This window comes from Cygnus atratus, chromosome 3, assembly GCF_013377495.2.
Source record: "Cygnus atratus isolate AKBS03 ecotype Queensland, Australia chromosome 3, CAtr_DNAZoo_HiC_assembly, whole genome shotgun sequence".
Lineage (NCBI taxonomy): Eukaryota > Metazoa > Chordata > Aves > Anseriformes > Anatidae > Cygnus > Cygnus atratus.
The window spans coordinates 118,388,220-118,405,529 of NC_066364.1; the positions used below are offsets into that span (position 1 = coordinate 118,388,220).

The 17,310-nt window shown below is 34.8% G+C and overlaps 1 protein-coding gene across 14 annotated transcripts in view; it reads left to right on the top strand.

Annotated features, from left to right (window-relative positions):
• CCDC88A (coiled-coil domain containing 88A) overlaps positions 1-17,310 on the top strand; it is an 83,238-nt gene that overhangs the window by 58,451 nt on the left and 7,477 nt on the right. For 5 of the 14 annotated variants that reach the window (XM_035565535.1, XM_035565533.2, XM_035565534.2 and 2 more), the window contains exons 18-31: positions 719-860; positions 1,588-1,764; positions 2,344-2,505; positions 4,798-5,075; positions 5,294-5,437; positions 6,440-6,626; positions 6,996-7,141; positions 7,760-7,852; positions 8,048-8,262; positions 12,214-12,297; positions 13,315-13,518; positions 13,839-13,910; positions 14,894-14,974; positions 16,446-16,711. In XM_035565535.1, coding sequence (XP_035421428.1) covers positions 719-860; positions 1,588-1,764; positions 2,344-2,505; positions 4,798-5,075; positions 5,294-5,437; positions 6,440-6,626; positions 6,996-7,141; positions 7,760-7,852; positions 8,048-8,262; positions 12,214-12,297; positions 13,315-13,518; positions 13,839-13,910; positions 14,894-14,974; positions 16,446-16,711 — 2,251 coding nt within the window. The remainder of the gene's footprint in view (positions 1-718; positions 861-1,587; positions 1,765-2,343; positions 2,506-4,797; positions 5,076-5,293; positions 5,438-6,439; positions 6,627-6,995; positions 7,142-7,759; positions 7,853-8,047; positions 8,263-12,213; positions 12,298-13,314; positions 13,519-13,838; positions 13,911-14,893; positions 14,975-16,445; positions 16,712-17,310) is intronic. The other 9 variants (XM_035565538.2, XM_050709876.1, XM_035565539.2 and 6 more) reach the window with 3 other exon arrangements.

The window sequence follows — 17,310 nt, forward strand, 5'->3', positions numbered from 1 at the left end:
TAAAAGGACTAATAATTCATTAGAATATTGTACACTGACAGTTTCAGGAGATACTGTTTCGAAATAATATATTCTAAATCCTTATCACTTCTCTCCCAAATATGTGGTTTCAGTTTTCTATGTACCCTACAATATTGTAAATATGGTAAAAACTGGAATCATACACATCAGGAGTGGTAACAGTCTTAAAATCCCAGCAGCTGGGCTGAGTGAGCAATTTGCACGCTTACGCATCAAATGAGTATGCACCTGCAAAGAACTGTGTTCTTCTCCTTCCCTAGTGTCTCCTCTTTTTAAGCAGGCAGGAAATGGAAATTGATGAAAATCTTGCTCTCTGAATACTTCATATTCGAATTTAGTTCAGGTCCCTGCAGGATTCACTGGAGTGGAGCCAGAAGGAAGAGTGCTGTCATCACACACACGCTAATGATCCAAATAAAGCCAGCAGACTAGTGCTGTAGTTGAATGTTGCTTTTTATATATCTAATGTTTTCAAGAATGAAGGATTAAAAAATGTTTTGGATTGCTGCCTTCTGTTTGCTTTAGAAAAAGAACTTGGTATTAATACCGAGGTGTCTTCATGCTTTTGAATAGTCAGCATTCATGTGTTTTTGAATGTAGCTACAGGGCTGCTGTTTCAGAACTCTTCAAAATTTAAATACCTGAAATAATTTTCCAAAATACAATTTTTCTTTCTTTCTGGGATGTCATTGATCAGTAGGTACAAGCTTCTGGAGTCAAAATTAGAATCCACACTTAAGAAGTCTCTTGAAATAAAAGAAGAAAAAATTGCTGCTTTGGAGGCTCGTTTAGAAGAATCAACAAATTTAAACCAGCAACTCCGTCAAGAGCTTAAAACAGTAAGGAGAATGACATATTTTTTTGTAAGATTAAATGATCCATATATCAGCTATTGTTGTTTCTATACTTTGCTTGACCTTTTAGTTTAAGAAAGGAAAGGGAAGAGAGGAAAAAAAACGGGGGGGGGTGTTTCTAGAGTAATGTAAAGCAGGACAAAAGTATGACTGCTTTTTGAAACTTCAGTAATATAGGCCTGGTGTTGAAATCACATGAAAAGGTGTGGCGGAGTTGATTCAGTGGTCATTGAATGTGTCAGGTAGATTAATAATCTGGAGTTTATTTGATTGGGGAATGCCAAAAATAGTCATTTTTTAGTAAGTTACGTTTTCTGGTCTGCCTTGAGCAGCCTAAGAGGAGTGGTTAAAAAAACAAAAAACAAACAAACAAAAAAAACTCCTTGATTTGTTGGACTTTATAAAAGTTGGGGAGTTACAGTTGAAAGCACTAAAGTAAAATACAGAGTAGAGGTCTCTTTGTTGGTCTCGTAGTCATACCTGTCTTAAGTGTTTATTATGGTTAAGCTACAAGTATCCATATGTTATTTGTACATCATCTCATCAAATATATACAGAAAACAAATTTACAAATACAGTATGTACATGTATTTACAAATACAGGTATGTACATATTGCACTTCCTGTTCTCTGAAAAGTGGTATGGTCATGTAATAGGATGTTGAAAATGGAAAATTTTAAACCTAATGTAAGTTGTTCTAAATAATTTTAGGTGAAAAAGAACTATGAAGCCCTCAAACAAAGACAAGAAGAGGAAAGGATGGTTCAGAATTCTCCTCCAAGAAGTGGAGAAGAAAATCAGTCTGTCAATAAGTGGGAGAAAGAAAATCAGGAAACTACTAGAGAATTACTGAAAGTTAAAGATAGATTAATAGAAGTGGAAAGGAATGTAAGATGTGCTTTTTCTATTATTCTGATTTTAAGTATTTGTTGTGAGCTGCTCCAGTAATACAAATGAGAATATTCTGAAGGAGGTGTGCAATTTATGACCTAGTTTATAGACTAAGCATAATCTGTATAAAATAGTGTATGATACAGCTGGATTCTGCACTGACAGATGCCATAAAGCACTTGACTGGTATTTAAAAGGAAAAAATATAAACCTGAATTTGACTTTTTGAATTCACAGATACCTCACAAATCTCTCTTATATAATATTTGTTTACACTAGTCATTGAGATTTCTTTACTCTTCCTACGTAGGTCTAATGTTATTTACGTATTTTTTAAATCTTAATCTATAGCAGTATCATTATATGTTACTTTGTTATATAAGGTGACACAGTTTGTTCTCCTCTGGAAATACCTGTGAATATTTTAAATCCTTTCTCTCTACTGAGGCTAAAGCATAAAGAATCATAGTAGTATAAGTCATGCTGCTTTATTTGTTCTGGAAAAACAGTTCTACTTGAAGTTCAGTAAACAGACATGAACTCAAATTTTTTCTTTCCTTTTTTTTTTGTTCAAAGAATGCTACACTGCAGGCAGAGAAACAAGCACTGAAAACACAATTAAAGCAGCTTGAAACACAGAATAGTAATCTGCAGGCTCAGATTCTTGCACTTCAGAGACAGACTGTTTCTCTACAAGAACAAAATACAACTTTACAAACTCAAAATGCCAAGCTTCAGGTAATATTAGAATATTTTATTTTTAAATACAAAATTAATTTAAAAGTTTTTCAAGTGAAAGTTTTAAAGCTAACAGAAATGCTATAAATCATGTTTCGATTCTCGTACAGACATGGAAGTGGAAGTAACATACAAATAATCTGCACTAGGAGCAGTCAAATAATATTTTGTGATGGCTGATAAAGAATAAAATTTCCAGAAGTTGCTTTTAATCATTTGCGTTTATCCTATTTAAACCCTTGACTTCATACTCAGGAGTAAAGAAGACTGTTACCCAGTTTTGTAAGATTTTTTTTTTAATTTCTTTTTTACTTCTAAATTAGGTCATGAAAGCAGTTAGCATCTCCAAAGAGACTAATAAATCTATTTCGTCTATTTTTATAGATATAATAATAAATATATAAGTAAAAGTCATACCTAAAAGGAAAATCAAGATGTTAGTAAATACAGAGCATTTGCAAAAAGGTTTGAAAATTGCATAAAAATAAATATGCAAAGATGTAATTCAGATAATGCAGAGGTAGGAAAAAAAGGTAATGAGCAGCCGTGGAAATTATAAAAATGTTTTCCTGCAGAGTCCTCCAGCCATCGTGGCCCAAATTCATATATCATCCTTCATGCTTCAACAGTGTTGTCAAATGCATATGTTTTTTTTTTTCTTCTGATAAATGAAATATTCTTGTTAATGAATCAAATCCTTTTTGGAGCTGTAAGAATACTTAAAGGGGAGATACGAAATCCACAGTTCAGCACAAATAGTAAACAAAATGCCAAAAATGATGAAAAACAGACAGAAATCCATGAGTGAGGGAATCTTTAAAAGGGTGAACAAATAATGCATTTCGTGAATGCTTGAAGTCATCTTTCTGTCTCTTGCTGGAAAGCAGAACCCAGTTGTACCACAGATGCACTTTCTATCTACCACATTGAAATCTAATTAGTGCACAGTACTCCCCTTTGTGTCTGGCAAGCCTGTGAACAAAACAGAACGTTTGTGCACATAGTGTGTCTCATCTAGTTGTTAAAAAAATTAGTGGACACAGGCATCCTTGACTGTTCTAGACAGATGAGGGTATATATCTGGGGTTCAGAACTCTTTGAGTATTTTGTAATTATATTTGTCAAAATAGCAGGAATATCTTAGGCAGTTTGTTTTTTGGCTCATGGATTGCATAACAGCACAGGCCTTTCCTGTCTGATAAAGCTGGAGAATAAAACAACCATAGATAAGTCAAAGTACTGGGACAATGAGTTAGAAGGGGAAGCATTTTCTGCCTTTTTTTTTTTTGTGGTGAATCTCACCAAGCAATGTAATTTTAATTGCTGGGGATGACAGGAGGATGTTGCACCCAGCAGTCCAAGAAAGGGAGTTCCACTTGCAAGACAACTCTCTATTAACTCTAAATCAAAATGAAAGGTGAAGTATGCTCATGAAAATGAGAGTGACTGTTAACTAAATCTGAAATGTGAACTAAGACTAAAGTCTATATAGACTATGTCAAGGCTGTTCTTAGGCAACTGTAATTCTAGTATTCTTCCTGATACCCATAAAGAACAAACAAGAGAGAGAATTTCTTAAAGGGTGACTGGGAATTCTGTACTAAAGCGAACTTGGAATTCAGTCTGAAGTTTTACAGTATACGCTTGCCATCAGACATTACTTCATTTCCAGTGAAACGTTCAGCTTTGTCATTGTAGCAGAGTGCTGCAGTTCCAACAGAAAGGGATTTGTTCCTTAGTAACAGCATGCATTGCAGTGATTGTTTTTTTTTTTTTTTTTCCCTTAGCAGATACCCTGAGGGTATTAGAAGCCTTAGTAGTTGATTTTTTTTTCTTTTCATCCTTTTTTTGAATAGGAAAGAGGAGGAAACTAGACTATTGCAGGTCAGATGACAAACATGTCAGGTATCCTTAATTCCTTAAGATATCCAAGGATTAGATGAGGTTAATCTTTTTTAGAAGCACACAAGTAAAGATTTTTATATGTCCTATTTTGAAAGCTTGAATGTGTTAATGGACATAAATACTGTTCTGACATAACTCTTAGAGAAATGGTACTCTTCCACAGGAATACTTTCCATCAGATCTAACAACATGTACAAATTGGAGTTGTCTGTTAGGATATAAGAAATAAAAGCCTTTCCATTCAAGGCTTTCAGGTAATGGAGTAACTAGAAGGTTGCTGAGATAATGAATTGAACATTCAAGAAATCCTTCAATAGAATGATACAGACAAGATGATCCAGTCTATGAAATTAATGTGCAACTCTTGTCAAATGTTTATGACTGCAGGTTGAAAATTCCACCCTTAATTCTCAAAGTACATCTCTTATGAATCAGAATGCTCAACTGTTGATCCAACAGTCTGCACTAGAAAATGAAAATGAATGTGTGCTCAAGGATCATGAGGATCTGAAATCCCTGTACGATTCACTTCTCAAAGATCATGAAAAACTGGAACACCTACATGAACGCCAAGCTTCTGAGTATGAATCGCTGATTGCTAAACATGGAAGTCTTAAATCTGCACACAAAAATCTGGAGGTGGAGCATAAGGACTTAGAAGATAGGTAAATACTAATATGCATGACTATAATTAGAAGACTGATCCTGACTAAACAGCAAGAAATGCTGTATACCCATGATGAATAAAATCCGTATTCCTGAAATATAACACTAAGATCTTAAAACTCTGAAAGATCACATTTTCAAAAAAAAAAAAAAAATCTCCATGTTTTATTGTTCCAAAAAAAAAAAAAAGAAACTTAAATACAATTCTTGTTTGCAGGTACAATCAGTTGCTGAAACAGAAAGTGCAGTTGGAAGAGTTGGAGAAAGTGCTCAAGATAGAACAGGAGAAAATGCTTCAGCAAAATGAAAAACATGAAACTGTAGCAGTAGAATATAAGAAACTTCGTGATGAAAATGATAGGTAAAGCAAAACACTGGTGCAGTCTAAACAAGCATTGCATCCTCTCATTTATCTTGATACCTGATGCTGTGCCCCAGAATATTAACGATACGTACCTTACAGAAACACACTCTGTTGTTCTATGGTATAATTACTTTAGGAAAACTGAAGAGGGAACAGTTAAAAAAACAAAACAAAAACCCATAAAGCGTAATTATTGCATGCTGACTATACTGAATTCCACATAGCATCTTAAGAATGCCAGGCCATGCACTGTGCTGTGTGGATGTGGGCTGTAGAGGGAGCAAACCATTCTCTGTGAGTTGCTTAAGAGGCAGAATGACAGGTTAATGCTGGTAGGAGTAGAAATTCAGTGTTGTGGGTGGTGAAGGCCAGTTTGATCCCTACTACTGAGGTACAGGTTGCCCTAAATAGTCTGGTTGAAATTAATATTGTTGTTTACATAGTACAATACTTACCCACCTCAAGAAGAGGCATTAAGAGTTGTTCATCTGGCAGAGAAGTTTGCAATGAAATGCCTTCTGCCTGTGGTGTTGTATGAGAAGAATTAGTGGGAACTGGAAATTGTTTTTAGAAAGGGACGTGGCAGAGCTGGGTAGGAGCAAAGGGAGCCTAAGAGTCCATACACAGCTTATGCAGTTACCAAGGTTTGGACCATTCCTATTTACTTACTCTTTTGTGTTGGCAAGAAATCTTAGCTATTTTGTGAGAATTTCATATTTTGAAAAGTGATGTCTTAAAATTAGTTTTTATGTCCACATTTAGAAATCCTAATTAGTTTTAAAAATCTGGAGAACCCAGACTGTGTAAAGACTTGATACATACCTAGGAATTTTAGATTTACAGATAACTTACCTACAGCATGTGATACCAAGAAATTCTTACGTGTATTTTGTGAAGTAGCATCAAAGCCTGGAAGTTTCATGTTTCAGGGGGAGTGTGGGTCATGAATGCATTTCCTTTTACATGCATGTATTCTTTTATGTTCTCTTTTAATTCCAGGCTTGCTCATACATACAGTCAACTCTTAAGAGAGAATGAAGTTCTGCAAACTGATCATAAGAATCTGAAAACATTATTGAACAATTCTAAACTAGAACAAACGCGATTAGAAGCTGAGTTTTCTAAACTTAGAGAACAGTACCAACAACTGGATATTACATCTACCAAATTAAATAATCAATGTGAGGTATGTGACAATTATCCTGTTTGTAGGACTGGTATTGTTGCGATGTTTGTATAAGCTTATTTACAGATTCATAAAATCTTATGAAGTGCTTGAGAATTTGACGTTTGGATTATAGATAACGTCATGAGTCTGAAGACAAATGAATTTGTCTGTTGTACGTGCTGTAGAAAAATTGCAGTTTGTGTTAGGTAAACTGTAAGTTATTTAAAGCATCAAAGAAGATTTTACCCATTGAGTCATGATTTTAAGTTTTCTGTTTGATTTGACTGTCTAAATACATTGTAGGCCTAAGTTTTTTTGATAATATCATCTGTGTATGAAATATGTTCACATATAGTTATGTACATACCATTTCATTTATTTTAACAGCTGCTTAGCCAGCTTAAAGGAAATCTGGAGGAGGAAAACAGACATCTACTAGATCAAATTCAGACATTAATGCTACAAAATAGAACATTACTTGAGCAGAATATGGAAAGCAAGGATCTCTTCCATGTAGAGCAAAGGCAGTACATGTGAGTTTTAAAAACAGTTAAATTACTGCGATTAGGGCAGTTACATAATATTAAAAAAAAACAACTTTCATTGTATATAGAAATTAATGTTTCAGGAGTAGCATGTGTTTCTCTTTTAAAAATAACAAATTATGTGTGAAAAGCAGATAATTAAAGCTAAGAGCATTTTATTTTTAGATCTGAAAGATGAGTGCAACTGCATTCATTATTGGTGAAATGTCTAATAAAAATGTTACTTATTCCCCATTCGGAGATGATAGATTTGTTTGAAAACTGTAACCCTTTTAGTGAATTTGAGAGAAAATATGCTATGTTTGTAAATGATTCTGGTATAGCCCATGTGCACGTTGTTACTAAAAAAAAAAAAAAAGGCAAACTTCTGTTGTATAATAAACAAAGCTAGTGGAAATATTCATAATGATATATTGTGGTGTTAAACAGAAGAATGCTTGTTTTCTTTATCTCACTTTCTTGATTTTTTCCAATAAGAAACAGCTGTTACATAAGAATTTCGCATGAAAACCTACAGCTTTCGGATAACATATCCAGAGGATCATGTTACTCACATGTTATATATACATTTTCTAAGCATACATTATCATTAATTTCTGTTTACAGTGACAAGCTAAATGAATTAAGGCGACAGAAGGAGAAATTGGAAGAGAAGATAATGGATCAGTATAAATTTTATGAGCCATCTCCACCAAGAAGGTAGTGATGAATATTGTATAAAAATAAACACAAATCTAAAACACAATTACCCGTTCTGTTCTGTCTGAAAGACAAGATTTTGTTCAACTTCAGAGGAGCAGAATCATGTCTGTTCTTGCATACAAATTAGGAAAAATATGAAGACCTAAGTAATCTAATATAAACGCAATAAATGTACTGTCTTATTGATAACAGAAGGGGTAACTGGATCGCTCTGAAGATGAAGAAGCTGATAAAATCGAAGAAGGATGCTAATCGAGAACGTTTGAAATCTGTGACCCTTACGCCTACCCGTTCAGAATCCAGTGAAGGATTTCTTCAGCTGCCCCACCAGGACAGTCAAGATAGTTCTTCAGTGGGCTCAAATTCTCTTGAAGATGGCCAGACCCTGGGAACCAAAAAGAGTAGTAGTGAGTACAGCAGAACATTTCTTCTCTTTTAATACTTCTCAGCTAAATGTTTTTTTTTGATATATTTAAAAATGGTGCTGAGAAAACCTATGAGTTCTCGAGGTTTTTTACAGATAATTCTGAAAGTCTTTAGGAAATGAGCCTGGATTTTCTCATTAGTGACAAATTTATACTGACTTCATGCAGACTTGAGTGTATGGGCAGATGCTTTTTTTTTTTTTTTTAGCATTTCTGCAGCTATAAATAAAGATGTCAAAATATGTTTACTTAGGTAAGATGAAGTAGGTAGTGTCACTGTGTCAGGTGAACAGAATTTTGTATAGATTGTCAGATACCACCACAAGCACCGTATTTTGTTTCTCCCTCTTGTCCCAGCATTAATCCTTCCCCTTGTCTTTGAAAGTGCTTTCCAAGCCGTGACTGTGCTAACATCCTTTAGATCCTAAACAGATCTTCTGTCTGAAGATGTTTCTCCAGCATCACAAAAAATCAGTGATGAAGTTTTTTGATACTGAGTATGCAATAGGAAGTTTTATGTCTTGGGTTTCACAAGGCATCAGATCAATATTTTTGAGCCAGCTATGAATTTACTGTATTAAAAATGATTAAAGCTATTATGGTGTATTTTTTCTTTTAAGGTTACTACATAAACTTTAAGGCATCTAAAAGCACTATTTCAGGGAAACTTTAAATCAGAGTTGTGATTTATTTTAAATAATAAAATTTAAGTTTGAGGGTAAACTATTGCTTTCATTGCTAACTTGTCAGTTTTGGGGAGCTTAGCATTTTTCAGCCTAAGGGTGGTATGTAAAGATTCAAAACAGGTACTTCTAAATAAAGAAACACAACTGGGGCTTTTGGAATGTAAATTGGAAGTCTTGCGGAGTTCAGGACTGACTGAAGCTATAGCGAATGTTTACAAGTGTGTTTCAATCAACAGTGTGCACGCTTTGGATCAGGTCAGGTGCATCAACGATTTTATGGTCTGGAAGGGCCCTTTTATGTGACAATATTCTTTGCATTGATACTTGGGACCTTGTAGAGTGCAGCTGAGCATGCTGCTGCTACACTCAAAGCACTTTTCCTCTTGATAGAGCCAAGGTTGAAGTTAACGGTGGCTAACCCTCAAAAGAAGTTTGAAGTTTTTCAGACCTCATTAATTTTGTACTGTATGGGCCTTGTTCATGTTCCTTTTAATCCCAGTGTATTTATGCACAAACTGGAAGGGCTGATCTAATTTGGAATCCCAACTTTCCTCCATTACATGTCACCATGGAAACCATATTTTTGGATAGAATTTGGATAAATTAGGTGCTAGTTCAGTGCTGACTATCTTACTGAGACAGTCTGTGTCTCACAGAGTTAGGACTAGAGTATGTCAGTGTGAAAAGAACCAGTAGTGGTACACATTTTGCAGTCTATTTCTTCTTCTTTTAGAATGATTGTAAATCCTAAATATCATGATACTGTGGCTACTTTCTATTCTCTAAGTAGTGGCCTCCACGAAAAAAAAAAAACTATAAGAAAGGAAATCAGGAAGTTGCCCCCTGTCTAAGCAACTACTCAGGTGTTGTAGCTTTTCACACTGACTGAAGGCAGTCTGCGCCAAGGGAAGGGACAGGTTCTGGTCCACACTGATCGCCTGTGTCTGCAAATGGAGGTGGTCCCAGCAGGAACTGTTGAGATGGAAAATCCTCCTCTATCCTTCAGGAAGCAAGAGAAGGTAATTTTCATTCCCCAGACTGCAGCCAGTGACACAAATCAGTGTTGCTCTCAAAAGCTATGTTATTCTTTGTCCTCTAATGATCTTTGTGACATAAAGATTTCCTATCCCTTAACCTCTGTCAGAGGAGGTGAGGAGATACGGATGTCCAAATGTATTCCTCTGCTACCACGACTGATAAATAATTAGCTATGTGAAATCTGTAGATTTTTTTCTTTTGAAGATAGTGGAGACAGTGTTTTCCTAATACAGGACACTCTCATGCAGATGTTTTCAAGAGACCTGTTCTCTTAGAAGGACAGGTGATCTTGGTGCAAAGATCAGGTTATGCTGTTGAAAAAGGAAGACAGCACCTGAGATTGTTTTCATCTGCTCACAGAGTGCTTGAAGCTCTTTGTTTCCAGAGGTACTCTCAAATGAGGGGCTGCCTGTATGGCTGGGAACATTTGCAGCACTGGTAAAATCCTGCAAGCAGTGTGAATGCTGGATGCTCCTGACTGCAGAGTTTCACCTTTGCTTTTCACAACTGTATTCTGTGATTGAATCAGGTGAGTGCTGTGGATCTGACATCTGGTTTCTGCAGAGCCTTTCCTCTTGGAGGGGATGGATAACCATTCTGAGCTTTTGCATAGAAAACTCAAGGCAAGCAAGTGGAATCTTTTTTTTTTTTTTTTTGTGGAGAAAAACGGATTACTTTTGTGAGCTTCCACTTCAGGTGTTTCAGATTGGCAACAGCATTCCAAGGAATTAAGGCTGTTACTAAGCCTGTCGTCTTTTAATAGTACCAGTAGTAGACACATCGCATCCTCGTGGAAGTAATAGAAATATATTGGGCTGCCCAGTGTGGTATTGCTCTGGTTTGACTTGGACTACTGCATGCTGCTTGAAGACCACATAGCATTGTAGACTACTTGTTCTAAGTGCTAACACAGAATAATGTGATGGAGAGGGGTATTTGTTTCAAGGTAGTTCACAGGCACTCGTAAACGTATATGTATATATGTACTCCTGTATAAAACAGAAATGGCTGTATAACAAGCCATTGGCTGAGTAGAAAACAAAAGCAAATGACAAAGCATGTGTCCTGAAAAGTCACTTCAGGGAGGTAAAATAAGCAGCTCCTGGGCTGATAGATTGTTCTACACTGCTTTCACATTTGCATAAATAAGAATTTCTCAATAATTCCATTTTTTTTGTTTCTTCCTGGATCTTTATATCCTAATTTTTTGCATGTGGCTCCTATATACTTCACAGTCAGCTGACACGTTTACCTGATGCTTCCAGATGCAGGTGTCTGCCAGTAATCAGTTACTAATGGAGAACAGCTGAACCTAAGGACAAGATTAATGTGTGATTTCCCCCTCCCATTCCCCATCTTTTATTACTACTTGAAATTTTAACTCCTGTAATTATATGTTGTTTTAACTTTCCTTTATCCTTCCTAAAATATAGCAGTAACACTCACATCTGGATTTTCTTTTGCTATTTTTTTTTAATCTTTGGTATTCTTTCAGTCAAAAATTTGGTGTATATCATTCCAGCCAATACGTTTTTATTTTATTTTTCTAATTACAGGTTTGATTTGATTTACAGATATTTCAGTAAAATACTAAAATCAGTGTGCAAGTAAACATTGTTATTTGAGCGTAAGGTCCATGTAATTTTTCAAGAAGACAGTAAGTGATCAAAATAAATAATGAGCAAAAAATACAACAAATGAAGATTGTTTCCTGCTGTAGACAATAAGCAAAAAATTACAAAAGTTATTCTCAAAAAATAGTGATATGTTCAGATTTTAAAGTATAGTTTATACTTGATTACTTTCATTTGGAACTTTTTCTGCTTCACATTTTTCTTTATGTTCAAGAAATACATTTTTCATAGTAAAAAAAATTACAGTCAATTTTTATAATCTGCAAAGCACTTGCGTTTAGTTTTTCATGATGGTAGTTAGGACTTTCAAACTGTGTTACACTCTTCACCATTATTTTCGGTGCATTTCTGAGTATATTAAAGTTCTCATAGTGTAGTTTTCATATTTTGGTGTAGTTTTCATATTTCATTGTCACACAGAAGCATGAGAGTGATAGTTTTTAGCATAGCATACATAGCTTAAACTCAGACATTCATTTCTGTCCTTAGTTTCAACATTTAACTTCCATCTGTTCTTCTCCCTTTTTTTCTTTCATTTCCCTGTTTCCGTTTTTCCTCATGCTATGACATAAAAGTGGTTGCACTGAAAAGACTGCCCTTTTTGAGGAACAGACCGAAGGAAAAAGACAAAATGAAGGCCTTCTACCGTCGCTCCATGTGTAAGACTTTATGACAGTTCAGCTTCTTTTAAATGGCTACACTGGCTTCCATTACTAATTTTTCACTAACCTCTCCCTGGACTGCGCTTTATTTTTCCTCCTATTTTGCAATGTGCAAGTCCTGCTACTATACAAGGAGCTGGAGCTTTTTCTTTTTTTAAACCTTGGCACTGAATACCTTATATATGTGCATATGTGCACACACATGTACCCACACATTTACATGCACAAGCACACACATACATATATATATTCAGTGCATTGTGATTACATGTATTTGTATACATATTTGTCTGTATACACATTTGTGTATATAAATTTACAGTGCACTGTGTTAACATCAGTAGTTCTAAATTACACATTTCATAAGCCTTCAGAAATTGCTGCAATTTTTTTGTTTAAAGAAAGTGTAGAAAAAGTAGTGCAAGGCTGTATGGTGGTCTGTCACTCTTCAAGTATTCATCAGTTGTTGTTGCCAAAACGTTGTATTGATTTGTTTTACTTTATTTTACTTTTTCAAGAGTAGTGGATAATTTTCTCTGTCTTTGCAAAGTAAAGGTGAATATCATCAGAAGTCATCTTTTTCAGATCTTTTTATTTGTTATGTAAAATACAATATCCCTGCAGTAACCTGCACTGTTCAAGGATCCCGTGTCACTGTTGACATAGTTGTGTTAGCACCTTGCCCGTTTTATCCTTATTCATTCCATCTTATTGCAAACAGTATATCAAGGCTTCTAACATATATATTGCATATCATTGCAGCACAAGCATGATGACTATGCCTAATAAAATCAGTTTAAAGAACCATACTGAATTCAGAGAAGTCTCTGACTTACAACACTTCTCATTCATTGAGCTGATTGCATGTTATAACACGGATGATCTTGTGCTTGTACCTTGCAGTACTCTATACGCTATAATGCTTAGAAAACTGTCAAACATTTTGCAATACAAGATAAGAACAAAAGCAAATACATTGACCATGCTGATCATTTGCTTTCATTTGCATCCCAGCCATGAATGACCTGGTGCAGTCCATGGTCTTAGCAGGAGGACAATGGACAGGTAGTTCTGAGCATCTCGAGGGTCCTGATGATATATCTGCGGGTAAAAGGAGAAAAGAATTGGGAGCTATGGCCTTCTCTACTACAGCTATCAACTTTGCAGCTGTCAACTCTTCTACAGGCTTCAGATCCAAGCAGTTGCTAAATAATAAAGGTATAGGTAGAAGCTTTTTGCACCATGATGTGTCTATGTGTAACAGCAATTTCCTATAAATCTTCATTTTACTTACTTATATTTTCATTTTGTAGAAAAAAATAATTAAAAAAACCCGGCAACCTGAATAATTGAATTACAGTGATAAGATACTGAACAGGTTTATTAACTGCAATTACAAAATGTTTCAGGATTATTCTTACAACATGTTACATAAATAAAACTCTTTGGAAATTATTTTAATATATTTTATAGACGATGAAATAAATACGCCTATAATCTATTTTATTTTACATCTGCTTTTATGTCTCTGTGTATAGATACTACATCCTTTGAAGATGTAAGTCCACAAGGTATTAGTGATGATTCTAGTACAGGATCAAGAGTTCATGGTAAGATGTGAATTTTAATTAAATGACTTAAGGATATATTATGTGAATGTGAATAAGGTCTAAAAAAACGTGAATGGTATAATTATGAGTGAGCATGTTTTCTGTGATTTGCATACCTCTTGAATGTATAACATCATTTCTTCAGATTATTGCTTGTACTATCTTTTCTTCTTAAATACTATCAGATATTCTATATCTCTAGTAGAAATTATCTGTGAAGTGCATCTGAACAGGATCAAATTTTTTTGCCTTTTAAAAATGTATTTGGATTTGATAGTAAAATAAAATCAGTTATTACAATTCCAATCTTTAAAAATAAATAAAAAATTGAAATCCGGCCAGCTTTTCCAATGTTTATTGTTCAGTGAAATGTAAATTTATCATGTACCTGTATCTTATAAAATCATGACATGTTCCTTCAAGCAAAGCTATGAAGTGAAAGCTGTAATAAGTGAAGTTTTAACTCTTCTAAAAATACTTGAAATTAGTATGAGCAATAAACATTTTTGAAGATAATAACAGTGCATTTCCCTTGTATTGGATAGGAGTACAGGACATTAACTGTGCAGATGCTCTTGCTCCTCCTGTTCGTGGCATTTCAACAATGTGCAAGGTTCCTTGTCAAATCTGTTGTAAGTGACCTAATCACAAGCAGCTTTCTGCATGCCAGTCCTTTCATCTGTAAAATCCTGGTTTCCCACTAACCAATCTGTTTCAGTTCTAAATGTGCGCTCTATTTCTCTCTTCCTCTCCCTTGTACCTTACTATTCCTGTAGTGCCCTTTTCTAAAGTGTCCTCTTGGACTGCCTGGAAATCCCTTCGCTTTCTGATCTGTAAGAAACCACTTTGTTGACAATGGGCATGCTCAGCCTGTGAAATAGTGCATGATTCCTGCCTCAGAGCATTCTGTGATCAGAATGTAAAGGTACCGTGTCATCTGCTAAAATTTTGTTCATCATGGTGTCTCCTAATTTTCCATTTAGCTTCCAGACCAGCCAGCCTTGATAGTGGCAGAACATCCACTAGCAATAGCAATAACAATGCTTCACTCCATGAAGTCAAAGGTATGCTGTAGGTGAATTTACATACGTGCTTCATTTCCATTACTCTTTGTAGGATTGTCAATATGGGTTAAAAACAAAACAACAAAAATGAAAAAAACAACATAGCATGTTTTTTTGTTTAGGCATTTTTATACCACAGCCTTTGTTCCCCAAATTAGGAAAGGATACAAGTATTAGAACTTAGATTTTTAATAGATTTTCAGATGATGATACTGACATGTGAGTTTCAAACTATTTCAAGCCAAAGCTTACCAAGTAACAATCTTGCAGAATAAGAACTCCCCCCAAATTATGTTAAAATCTTGTATTTCTAAACAGAGAAGTTACTCTGCTTTTTCTCCTAGCATCCAAACATCTGTGCACTGCTGCTGTAAAGTTGTGTGGTATACAACACAAAACACACAAATGGTCTATGTAATACTGTCCTGCAAACGGTTGTGTTTTGATTTTAAAAGATTAATAACATTCCTTGATTTAGCAATATTTTCTAAATTCCATATATTATTAGCCTTGACATACTTTTTTGTAATAGACATTCAACAAGTTTTTTAAAAATTATTAGTTGGAGACCATTGTATGTAAAACACTGCCAATTTGAGATCCATTTAATGTTTGTGACTTACATTTTTAAAACAGTATCTGCTTGGAAATTGAGAGCTGAATGTTAGCTTAAGATTTTTAGTCATTTTTTTTCCGTTTGATTAATCCCTTTTACAAAGAATTCTTTAATGTAGTCCATGCCCTAGTTCATATAAAGTATTAGAAATGTCTTCTGTAAACAATTTATCATTCTTCAAACTTTACTTCATTTCCTAGGAGTAACATGATGTAGGAAATACTTGATTTTTTCATCAGCATTTTCTAAGCAATTTGCAATTATTGAAAAATAAGCAGAAATGGTGTTGTAGAATTTATTGTGCATTTAATGCCGCATGCCTCCTTCAGGTAACAGCTGTAATAAACTAGAAGTAATGGCAGAAACTGTTGGAGAATGAACATTCTAAAATTGTTCTTATTGAAGAACTATGTTCTTCATTGTCAACAAGACAATACTTGTTTTGCATTCCATCTTTTGTATTTCATTTAATGTAAAACTCATTTACAGTACATTAAAATGTGTACTTCACAGTCATGCTGAACAAGAATGGAGGCATACGTTTGGCCTCACAGAATACAATGTATGTAGATAGTGGTTCACATTGTAAGTGAAAGGTAGTTTTTATTCAAAAGCTATTATGTCATGTTGAAAAAGCTATAAGAGGTAAATCAGGGGAGTGAAATTGTACTCATATTTGGTTTGAGCAATATAAGACAACTAGATTTCTTTTTTTTTTTTTTTTTTTTTTTTTTAGTATTCTAAATGGAATTACTTTTAACTGAATGTGAAAGTGTTCAAATTTGGGTAAGGTTATATACTAACAGCTTTCATATATTTTTGTTCCGGGATATTTAATACTGTTTACTCCAAAAGCAGGTGTGGTTAACAATCAAAGCAGGCCGCAAAGTCACAGCAGTGGAGAATTTAGTCTGCTACATGAACACGAGGCTTGGTCTAGCAGCAGCAGCAGTCCTATTCAGTATTTGAAAGGTCATACAAGGTCTAGTCCTGTGCTCCAGCAAAGAACACCCGAAACACTGGATAGTCGTGGAAAACAGATCAAAAACGGTTCTCCTGGAAGTGAAGTTGTTACCCTGCAGCAGTTTTTAGAAGAAAGCAACAAAAGTACCTCAAGCGAGGTTAGTTTAAAAACTACTTCCTACACCATGTATGGCTACAGAATTAATAGAGTACTTAAAGCGTGTAGAATTGCTTTAAAACTTTGTAGAGATTCTGGTTATGCGTACATTTAGTAGTAGTGTGGACTGTATCCTGATGAACTCTACATGTTGTATTACATAAATATCAGTTTGGAATTTTGCAGCTTCACTCTTTCTAGGGTGCTGAATTAGGTGAGAAAGTCAATCTCCACTGCATAAAATTATCCAGTGTACTGATGCATGGTACACTCACCAGAGTTTAGATGGAAGACCATAAACTCAAAGGAAATTTACTTTTCACCTTCCAGTTCAGCCACTGACTTCAGTAGTAGCTATTGTCAGATTTGTCTTATATTAACAGAAAGGAAGATACATACAGATACAGATATATGTACAGATATAGATAAAGTTTTTTTTTTTTTTTTTTTTTAACTCTGTTGAGCAAAGCACCTAAACACCTGACCATTGAGCTGATTGAAATCTGGAAGGAATAAGACAATGTTTCTCTAAATCACTGAAGGTTTGTTAGAACCTCAGAATCAATCACATCTCTGCCAGTATTCTAATTTCTTCATCAC